General features: G+C 39.3%; 1 protein-coding gene across 1 annotated transcript; it reads right to left on the minus strand.

Moving 5' to 3' along the window:
* Window positions 1-6,101: 6,101 nt before the first annotated feature.
* Window positions 6,102-9,037, minus strand: LOC118784488 (homeobox protein Hox-A4a-like). The gene is made up of 3 exons (XM_036538733.1): window positions 8,848-9,037; window positions 7,067-7,446; window positions 6,102-6,436 (listed from the first exon to the last, which is right to left on the minus strand). Exons 2-3 carry the CDS (start codon window positions 7,308-7,310, stop codon window positions 6,102-6,104), a joined length of 579 nt encoding a protein of 192 aa, XP_036394626.1. The 5' UTR covers window positions 7,311-7,446; window positions 8,848-9,037.
* Window positions 9,038-12,246: the final 3,209 nt, after the last annotated feature.

Raw genomic sequence — 12,246 nt, forward strand, 5'->3', positions numbered from 1 at the left:
GCGGCAATAAATAACCCAAAGACATCGATGTATTCCCGTATTTGTTTACAAGGTTGGAAAGGGGAGGATTTTTTAATTCTCGGTTGGCATAATTTTTTTTGTTTGTTTTTTTTTTTTTTGAGCCTTCTTGGTTTAAATCAAGGTCTTAACTTAACCAATCAATGAACCAAATAATTAACAAATTGACTTTAATGTATAAATCACGCGGTGAGAAAATATTCTGCATAATATTCGATTCATGACAAAGAAAAATTGAATAATATGATGACAGTTATACTCGGCGTTAGCTATATCCTTGAATAAAAAAGGTAAAAGAAGCACGCAGAGTGGAGAGAGAAAACAGAACGAAACTAAAACAAAAACGAGACACGAAAAGGGGCACCAGCGAGGCACCTTTGGACGAGAATGCATTTTGGCATTAGTGGCAACGTAAGATTTATAGCTTTGCGCATCAAGGCAATAAACACGTTTTTTTTAAAAAAAAAGAATCCCTCAGAAGGCACAATTTTTACACATTTATCAGCACAAAACCACGATTGCGGATGGCGTGGGAGGGAAGGGGGCAACAGAAATCCACCCACTAGCGTTTTATCAAGCCTTTCGGTAGCGTTTTAACAGGAGACTCTTTGAATAATTATTTACCACTTTGTTTCTTAAAGTGCTGATTTGGGTTTCCTTTAATACAGGTTTAAAAGCGGGGTTAAGTGTCTCCAGAACAAAAGCACCAGAGGGAAACTGCTATACAAAGAAGGAGAGAAGATTAATATCTTCTAGGCTTTTCGGCAAACCCTCTATATGAATCAAAATATCGACAAGAGTCTTGTTCTTTTTAATGTTCAGGGAGGAGGATTCATTTTTAAAAAGGCAGCATCGTTTCTGTCCTGGCACGTTATTACCAATGTTTGATGATCTACCTCTCCTTGTTCAGTATCAACAAATTCCACTTTACTGAAATATCACTTTTAGGGGACGAACAGTTGATGGTTGTTTTTACTTAAGACCCATAAACAAGCCAGGTTTTAATTCCGAATGCTATCTAAAATATTTTAAAAAGAAGAAAAAATTTCATCTTACCTACTAGTACTCAGTCTTCCTCTCTTTCGGCGAATATCTGTCAAAAGAAATAACGATATATTCAATGCACACATGGAAGAACGATGTACAATCTAATTTTCATTTTTAAATAGCGTATTTAGAGTGTTGAGGAAATTACAAAGAATTTGTGCTGTTTGCTGTTGCCCCTGGTCAATTTCGTGTGAAGAAGTGAAGAGGTTCCTATGCCACCAAAGATATTCTAAAATATTACTACTACTACTGCTAATACTAACAATAAATACATGCATACATACATACATATATACATACATACATGCATCCATGCACATACATATATACATACATAGTTTTAGATATATGTATGACATAAAACATAGCAGGCGATGTAACTTATTTAGAGTACATATACTTTCTGTCAGCTTTGTTGAATCTCAGGGAGAATTAACACTAAGCCTACATTATTATCATTACATGTATTATTATTCTTCTTATTGTTGTTGTAGTTGTTGTTTATGATGATGATGTTATCATCATAATAAGTTAGCAGTCAAAGAATTTGGATCGAAAAGCTATTAGGCGAGTCTCTGAAGCGGCTCGCGCGACAGCGGCTGTCCCAAGTCCCAGAGACATAAATCACAGGAACGCGCTGTGACCCGCATGAGAACGAGCCTGTCCTGGATAGCACTCCCTACCACATTATATCCTTACAGTCCTGGCGGCACGAGAATTACCACATCCCAATGTTTTTATGTCATTTTTATTCTGTCCCTTTAGGTGGCCTTAAATGTACATCTGTTTATGAAGTCCACAGTGACCCTAAAACGTACAAAATATCTCACCAAATTAAGCAAAATACTCTATGTGATCACCAACTAGTTAAATTTATGACTGTTTTCTAAACCTATTACTCCATCTTAAAAGCTCTGTGCATCAATGAAGACTAGTAAACAAAACAGTCAATTAATCCATTATTAATCCATTACATTGAACATTTAACTAATATTGTCAAATAAATTATACGTGTGAAAATTTTGAAAATTCGCAAAGTAATCACCGACCGATGATACTACTTCACCTTGTATTCATTACAAGGTGAAGTAGTATCATTTCTTTATATCTTATCATATACAAGACTTAAGCGCAAAACAATGAACAATTAGCAATAATTATTGGGAATATGAGTGATTATTTCCAGACACGCTACGACAACACTACAAAATAATACTACAACTTACAACAGCAACTACATGGGTGCGCCGGTGTATGCGCGCGTTTTCCTCAGCCTCTCCATTGACCTTTGCCTTGAGCAACAATAACGCTCCACATTTTCGACAGAACAATCAACGGAAATACCTCAAAATAAAATCCATCGTCCCAAAGCAAGGGCTTCTTCTCTCTCAGATCGGAAAAAACATATATCCATGAGACCAGCTCTCAAGAAAAGTCTATGAAGCGCGCCCGACTCCACAAGGAAGATGCGGACTCAATCAGCCCCGAGCAAGCTGGGGTCTCTGCTCTCAGTGCCACAATAATGTGCAGTGTTATACACTCACGTGGCGCAACGTCAAACCCAAATCCCTTTATCTGAATTTGTGACTCATTAAAAGAGCAATCGCCCAATTAATTATATTGTAAATAAAATAAAACCGCATTGCATTCAGTCGGAATAACGAGGTGAACGTGCACGTTTCTTTTGTTCTTTTGCAACAAAAACCAACTAATTTCAGAGTAAATTACATGTCAGCCCGTCAGCATGTTCTAAACTTATCGACCATTAAACGCTGGTTTGGTGTAAGGCAGGGGCAGAAGCAAATGTTTAGCCCACAGCAGAGTTATAAAGTGCACAATGTGAGGGCTTTTCAGCGAGAAAGCCCCTAATGGGTGGTGCGATGATCACTCAGCACTGAGTCGCCTCTCGTGGCTATTGCGCTGCGCGCGCTTCGCTCCCACGCGCTAGACTCTGACAGTCAAATAAATCAAACGCCTTATAATTACCTGACAAAACGCAAAGTGGGCTCCTTGGTGGCATGTGGAACATGGTGTAGAGAGCAGTCCGAAATTAGCTCAATTGGATGGCTTTTCACCCCTCCACCCGCACAGACCATGCACACAGCTTTCTTTTACCCATCTCCCACAAGTAGTTTACTGACGCTGGAAATTACAGATTTATATCGCGGAGAGGCCTGTCTCGGTTAAAACTTACCTAGAACCCAGGTGAGGCATCGGTTAAAAAGCGCAAAGAAAAGACTTTCTCCAACATGAGCAAATAAATGCCACTCATTACTTTGGGTAAGGGAAACGTGGCCCATACCTTATGATAGGAAAATTATGTCATTCAATCAATTATGAACTAAATAGTTTAAACTGGTTCGTACACCATAGTTTTGCGTACGATACCGCCCCGTCATGGGAATGGTAAATAATCACATTTTACAGCTTTCAACTGTTGAGCAGTGGAAAATAGGTCATAGAAAGATAGACAGACAGACAGACAGACAGACAGATAGATAGATAGATAGATAGATAGGTAGATAGATAGACAGATAGATAGATGGATAGATAGTTAGTAATTAGGCAGATATTGAACCCCGTGGTAACTTTAGTGTCTCGCGCGATGTGGTTGACCTCGCGCCTCTTGCGCTAATCGGAAGCGCTTACGACGATAATAAATCACCAGTGTCGGATACACGGGGCATCTCATTCCCACACCTTCCCTCACTGTTGCACAATTGCACATAGTCCTGCATGAACGACCTTCATTTCATTTCATCATTTAGGGAATGAACTTTGCACCCTGTAAATGCGTAACTGGTAGATCTCTAAAATACACGTCACCATTACTTAACCTAATATCGTTGTATTGTTAATAAGCAATCTGTGCCAGAGAATCCTGACCCGTGGAAAACCTACCACGGGATGCGTGATTTTAACTTTCTTTCCAATGTTGCTCTCTTTAAGAAAATTTGAGCATTTTAAGAAATTAGCTGGACAGCATGGACTACACAGCTGGAAAAGTGGGTGGCACATGGACATTCTCGAGACATGATGTGTGTGCGCCAAAGTTCCAAGATCCTTCTGGACTTCCGCGCTTGAAGCGAGGACCCTGGCAAGTGCATCTGCCATACAGTGTTGCCATTTGGAAGGAAAGACGGGACGCTGCTAAACACAACCGCAAAGATCACCGTTTCAACTCACCTCATGGCAGAGACGTTTAGATGAGAGAAAATAAACACAAATGCAACGTACACAGCTTGTGCTTTATGCACAACGTTTGAGTTTGTAGATAACACAGTCACGATACGCTGACACCTAATGCAATAAAACCGCCTGAACGACTGTATATAAATACGGCCTCTGTTTGTTCTGTTCTGTCAAACTTTAAATCGCAATATTCCTCGTTGTAGCAACAGCAACACACAATTACAAAAAGCAACAATAATGTCTTTTCATCTGAACAGCAATGGCGATGACTATTACGATTAAAGCAAAAAAAGGCCATTACTTTAAATTAATTTTGATCAAACATCAATATCGAAACAGAAGATATCAAAGCTGACGTCGTGAGACTATTTTAACTATAGTTAACTAATCTATATAATGTTTACAAAAGTTAAATCACATAAAAGTTGACATAGACTGCTCCACACACGTATTTATGCACAGAGCGTTTCACATTGTTTCGTGCATGTGGAGTTTGGGAGGCGCAAACAATATAGCGGAGGTCAGAGATCACGGCTATGCTCAAATAAATAATTGGACAGAAACTGTGGCCTTTCCATGAACCTGCTCATTGTTCAGTTGGAGCGGGCGGAATAACATGCAGAGATACTGACGCTCAGTGCACGAGCTATCTATCCACGGAAAGCACACATTTCAATCAACAAGACACAAAAATACACAAATAATCCACTTCCATATAGGCTACACACCTGTCTGTATTTTATAATTGAGTCTTTCAATGGGCATTTGACAGTCTATATCTCACATAGCACATTTGTATTATCAAAAATAGCATATTTTTCATTAGAAGTTATACATTCATAGTTATAAAATGTGTTCTGATATGTCATATAAATATCATAACGTCTTATCGCTAGGAAGCAAAACTAATTAAAGGTCAATCCTAAGAAGTTCTGTATAGCAACATGTTTCCAAAGAAAAACTGGAAATCACCGTCTTTGACAAAGAATGACTTACTATTAAAAAACCTTTCCAAAAAACTGAAATGCATTTCCTGTTCCGATAAAAATGAATTCATTCTGCTCACTTTCCCCTGCCACAAGTGACAGAACGTTGAGAGTTGATTAGCCTAAAGGTCTGATTTAAAAACTCAACGTTGTGAACACATTTCCATAGTCCACCATTTCATCTGTTTAAACCCGCAGAGCAGACAGTTAACGGGTCTACGTCTAAGACACCTGTATCTTGAATTTTTAGATATACTGCTGATAAGAGCAAGCATGTCACGGTCTAACACCCGCAATTCCCAGAAAGACACATTTAACATCAAATGTCTTAAGTATCCTACGAATAACAATATCTCACACATGTAGAGGCCATGGAGCCTCAATATGGCTTATGAACAAATTCTCATTGTGAAGGAAGATGATAGATTCGTATCATGGCACGAATGTTTGTGATAAGGAATACAATATCAAGGGTAAACTGTGTTAGAGGAGATTTCGGTTGAGATAATACAGATAATGTGACGATAAAAGACGTCATTCATTCATCAACACCCTCCGGACATATCTAAGGCCCAAAATTTGCTCTACTCATATGGAACACATAAATTTTACCAGACCACAGCGGACTGCCAGCTGCTATGACATGGAGCAAATAAAATAGTTGACAATTGTCATTCTCCACAAATATCATAAACTCAAACGCAACCACACAATTTTTAAAGGGACAAAAACTGTAAAGTCAAATTTAACATTTATCCAGGTGCATCCATTCCCAAACCGAAGTTGCTCCCACAGACTGAAATAGGTATTTTAGAATCTCAGACCAAATAGCCAGTGCGTTCTTTTTGGTTTCTTCAGTCATAATAGTCTTGCAGCACGGGGAGATGAAACAACTTGTTTTTGCTTTTGCTTGCACTGTGAGGCTGATTTGATGTTCTGGGTTCCAGGGAATGGCTTGGCAGAGCAATCCTTGGTGTTCGGGAGTTTGTTATCTCTCTTCCATTTCATTCTCCTGTTCTGAAACCAAATCTTGATCTGTCGTTCAGACAAGCGCAATGCGTGTGCTATCTCCACACGTCGACATCTTGTCAAATAACGATTAAAATGGAACTCCTTCTCAAGCTCTAGAAGTTCTTTTCTTGTGTATGCTGTGCGGAACCTCTTGTTATCTCCTCCAGAGTAACCGGGGTCAACTAAACAGAAGCAGAAGCAGGTGTTAACTTATCACATAAATATTTGCAATACGGAATCTGTCCGGGCGAAATGTTCTTAATGCTGAGCATTTGTAAGCATGTTACTGCTTTTTGTTACAAAGCATTATTTGTTCAACAGTGATGAAATAAACAACGGGAGTGGATGGAATACGTAACATTTGCAAAACTTCCTTACGATTAAGATAATGATATATTGATCACATATGGACATGGGAGTTATGGACCAGGCGCACTGCAGCTAGTCTGAATCTAGGTTCGAGCCTGATGTGTGTTGGTTCAACTGTGTACAATAAATATGTATACAAATTATATCTGTGTGTCTTATTTGAAAACGCAAATGCGTAAATAATCCAGCACAGGTTACTCAAGCGTTGACAATGATAGTTGACGCAGATTAGCATAGAACTGGCTGCAGTCCAGGGGTTCTGGTTAAATGCAACAAGTCATATGACCCAGACAGAGTGTGGCAGTAGTAAAAATTTATGAGGGTCTTTAATTACCGACCTTACAGTTTGGGGCTCGTTTAATTGCTGGAATGGGGTTACAGCTGTAATTTGTGTTTGCACGTTCCAGCAAGTGACTGGCAGTGCACTCACTGGAAAAACTTACCAGCGTTAGCGCGCACCTTCTTCATCCAGGGGAAGACCACAGGTTTATTAGTCTTGTGGGTGGACGTAAAGCTAGAAACGCTGTAGTCTGAGGGAACTAGCCCTCGATCATTTTTCTGAGTCCAGAGAGGAACGTGGTTCTGGAAACTGGGTTCAGTGTGACTGTGATCATATTCGAAAAGGTCCTCCTTGCATATGGGACTCGAGTTGTCGTCGTACCTTGATCCGGTGCACTTGGATTCCATGTAGTTAGATCCCAGAAACAGCTCCTCATGTCGTGGGAAGCCTGATTCTCTTGGTGTTTCTTCGTAATCGCGAGTAGAGATAATGGCTGTTGGGCATTCCTCACAAGAAGGGACCGATGGTTCAGTGGAGCTCGCGCTGAACAAGTATGCATTCATAGTCATTAATTTGTCAATTGCAAAGTGTTAATTTTCCTAGCTTTGTTGTTTGCCTAGATCTACGCAGCACCCACCCATTCCCTGTCACAGTGCAAAGTAGCACGATCACGTGGAAAAACTCACCAATCACAACCTCCTCTTGGTTTTGTGCAATAGAGACACCAGTAAAATGGCAAGTAACTACAAATAATAAAAGCTACAGTTTGAAAAAAATGAATACAGAACATGCAGCAAACAAAATGATTTTATATTAGTCTATAAATGTAACGACACATTTGTGGTAGGTTTAGTGCCACATTTCAGTGGACATTAACTTGTTTGATAAATAACAGGTGAATACACCTTAAGTCACAAAAAGCGAAATAACTTATCCTCCTTAAACCTTAACGGCTGCTCTACCAGATAAAAGCAGATTAACATTAGCTCAGTTCCATTTCGTACTTTGAACGCTATATTTTGGTCGAACAGTAACGGTTGAACAACAAAGTTTCTAATACCGACATGCAGAAAAAATCAATTCTCTCACTTTGCGCTCTGGCATGAAATAATGTATTTCGAGTCACCTTTAGGAAAATTAATCTTGAAATAAAAGCAAAAAGCTGTGTGCCGAAACAACGAATACATGGCTCGAGTTTGTTATATTATATTCAAATAGTATTTATATTTAATGGCACAAAATGCACATAGAAACTTGTGATGCACAGATAAACGACAAGTGACAGTAAAACCAAATAAAATCCTGTATTGGGAATAAAGTAACTCAAATAAATACCGTGAAACTGGATTACAATATTACCCTACAGAAAACAACACAGAAGAAATGGCTGGAAATAGAAAAAATACTACATAGAATCCTTACCATGCTTCCCTAACAAGTCATTTTTTTATTTATTTTATTTCACGCTAATTGCTAAAGGTTAAAGGCTACATATTTCAGGAAAAAAAAAACTCCCACATAAATGCCTTCTAATTTCGTCAATCGCCAATAAAAGTATTGTTGTTATTGCTTGTATTACTGGTGTTATTGATGTTACCATTACAAAACCAAACATTTTTATTCTTAAAAATGATACACATTACAAAATAATCGTATCCTTTGTAATTTTATTCCCAGTTTTCTCTATACTCTGTATGTTGATAATTATGTATACGCATCCTGTGCAGCGTAAGCAAAAACGCACTTTAACAGCACCTGAGAAATTTTATGAATTCACATGTTAAGGATATCTTTTATTCATGTTAACGTAGTCATACAAAACGTGTGTGCTATGAAAAAAAATGCTTACACGTTATTGTTGAGAAGGTGAAACTGACCTAGCACATATCAAGAAAACAACCGAGTCAGACATTCCATAAGAAGTGTAAAAATGCAGCACTTTACCTACTATATTGTCACACTCTGGACAATAATCGTCCGGCCATATTATTGATATTCCCAGTTCCGCCGTTGCATCCATTCGATTGTTTACTTGGGCAAAGAACCGGAGTTTAAGTGACACGAACCGCGAAGGTACCTACCACTATCTAACATTTCACTGCCTGTTTTGAATGCTTCAACATCCCTTCTGTTTGGGAACTGCACTCAATTCAAACTGACCGAGAAGGACACCCTCTGTTATTTTTGTCTTATTAATCTTGGACACTGGCAGTCTTTGTTAAACAACAAGGCGGGCCATCCTGGAGGCGACATTTTCATATTTGCCAAATGCATTGACCCGAAGTTCACCTCAGACTTGGATTTAATTTTTCCAGAATATACGTGGTTATAAAACAAAGCACAGCCCACCCACTAACACCAGACAAAACAATGGAGAAATAGAATATAAAGGTTGAGTCACTTCTGTGACTTTTGCTGCAAGGCCAAATATGCCTCCTTTAGATGTGCACGTGATAATGTTTGTAGATATGTGCAAATATTTTGCTCTCTGTCCAATCTAAGCACAATGTGGCTTGTCCTTAACTTTGAATGGAGCACTCCAGGAGGTCTAACCTGGATAGGCCCACTTAATCAATATTTTTTAGATCATTTCTCCACCGCTGCACAGAGAACGGAACTTCCAAATTCGATCATCAAAGCAAAAATTTAATTGGATAGTGCTGTAGTCTGTTTTACTTCCGTAGTTGGCGGTCGATGTCTTAAAATGTATCTTGATGAATCAGTTGAATGTCCTCGTTTAAGATTAAATTGCATCTAGCGTTCATTCAGCTTTTCTGTTTCATTTAGAATACTGTTCATAATATAATCAGTCAAAATGACCTAAAAAGTGTATTTTTTTAGTCTCGACTGCATATTTTGGCAAGAAGTTAGCCTATCAAAAGGCTTTCTATACAAGCAATTCAAATGTCATAGGCTTTTATCAATTTTGAAAAACACTTTAAATAAGGACAGGATGCGGACGTCTGCTACATAAGGACGTTCTTTCCCATATGTCGGACTAATTCCTTCAGCCCGTGTCCTGCTCAAAATTCATAAATAGCGGGGAATCACTCTTAATGTTGGCCACAATTCTAAGCCGTTGGGCAGTCAAATTAATAACTAATACGAATGTGCATTAGTTGTTTGCGTAAGGTCCATATTCCAAAGCCTTCTTACTGTAATGTTGTTATTGATAAAAATGCCATAACGTTTTACGGTTGGACTTAAGCCATTCAGCCGCCCATATAGGTGGAAGACACAAAGCATACAGATCAATATCAATATATAATATAAATTGATACACTGATACAAAGCAATATTTGGCGATGGCATCAGTGGAGCTTGCCGTTAGCCATTGTAATTATATGTGAAAAGTATATTTTAAAACAACGTATTAAATAAGAGAAAATAGTTTTTTGAAAGACTACTAAATCGTTATTCTTGGGGATTCATTCCATTGTTTGAATGTATCCGCATCCAACATGACATGTGTGGTACGAATGAAGCCCCAGTTTCGCGCTGCTCACAACCTGTACCCTGCAGTTACGGGTCTATAAACTTTTGACCCCCATTTACCGTCATCCTCGCGTGAGCAGCATCCCAGACTCACTATCAGCAGTGCAACATCAGCAACAAACAGCCTCGCACTCATCTCTACACCATCACTGCGTGATGGGTCTCGGAAGGATTCTGCATTTCTTCAAAAACGCTCTCCATCTAAAGAATAACAACTCCTCAGCACAGCACACATACACACGTCCACAATTCGCTGCTCACCAGGTGTGGCTGCATGGTTGTGGAGCTGCACGCAAGTTCACGTAACAGCCTATTCTGTCATTGTTAAGGTTAACTTTGGATTTCTAAATTACATTTCAGTTGTTCCTTCCTCCACTGCTGATGCGCATTTTGAATCTTTATGAAAGGATTATATATTGACTACAGCTTCATTTTAGATCAGAATTCCCTTTTGCTACTGAGATTATGACATAGTCAGGGCATGAAGGAAGCAGGAGAACTAAACCCGCAGGATCACTGAATGTGGTGATGCTTAACCATCGGCTGGACCTCTAGGTGAAGAATTAAGAAATTAACTATCACTAATATAACTACAGAACTGCCAAGCCATCCTTACCACTGCTAAAAAGGCTTGGAAAAAAGGGCAGAAAGAAAACTAGAAATTGAACCCATCCCAAGCCTAATCCTGATTTGTCTTTGCTAAGGATAACAATGGCATAGCAACCAGGGATTTGGTGAAACAATTATTCCAAAGATTGTCATTTTGAGTAACCCCTGAAAAGAACTTCACACTGATGGTGCACGCTAGTAGACCATATCCTCCCCACCGAGACAAAACCCTACTTTGGGGCAAAGTAAAATGTTAAACGCCTTAACTCCATATTGTCAATCAGTGTTTTGCATGTAACTCTTACATGACAAAGACTGAAGACTACAGAAAGTGTAACATTTTGATGAAGCATGACACCTGGTAGTTTGTACAGATTGTCTTGATGCCAACTGATCCATCTGCATCACCTGCCAGAGGGAAGCCTAGGCTAATGCTGCCCTGTCAAGGGACTTGTCCATAAGCTACTTGTTGGCCATAGCGGACAGCTTACACCATGGTTACACAACGTTCAGCTGCCTATGCATTATCTTTGGAAGCTAAGGACTCTGTATCTTTGGCTTGTCCCATGGACAAAAATGACACCGAAGTGATTGAATGTTCCTGATGAAACCATCCACACATACTGAGCATCTGCCAGAAATTATACTCTTTTAAAAAAGCATAGTCAGTTTTAAACCATCTTACTTTAACCACCATAACATGGTGGACATGTAACATGATGTCTATATCAAAAAAAAACTTACCATGAGACGTCTGCTGTGTTTTCACGTGCCTTGGCTTAGCTTTCTCCATCATGCCTAGCGAAGACAGGCTCTCGCAGTGTCGGATCACAGCCTGCAAGAGCGTGAATTGAAGCTCAGCGTCAGTGTGATTACACGTTATGTGCAGTTACCGCTGGATGACGCCACCCCAAGCCATAAACCATGCTTTAATGGTACCACGTGATTCTTTATGGCAAAGGGAGCCCAACAATCAGCGCCACGGGGGATTTAACGATCGAATTCATTGAAATTTCCCCGCTCGTTTTGCGCCTAAATGTAACACAGTCAGAACTAGGGCAATAACTTTTACGACTCTAAACACGAGGTTCCCATGGCTGCGAACGAACGCAGACACCCTCCATGTCCTTGCATGACTATTTAAACCTCCCGCACAAGGGTGGAGACAATAAACTCCTTTTTTTTAACTTTCCCACAGTTGTGACAAATAATGCATTTCGATTTCGTTGCGTAAGTAAA

Source organism: Megalops cyprinoides, chromosome 10 (assembly GCF_013368585.1).
Source record: "Megalops cyprinoides isolate fMegCyp1 chromosome 10, fMegCyp1.pri, whole genome shotgun sequence".
Taxonomy (NCBI): domain Eukaryota; kingdom Metazoa; phylum Chordata; class Actinopteri; order Elopiformes; family Megalopidae; genus Megalops; species Megalops cyprinoides.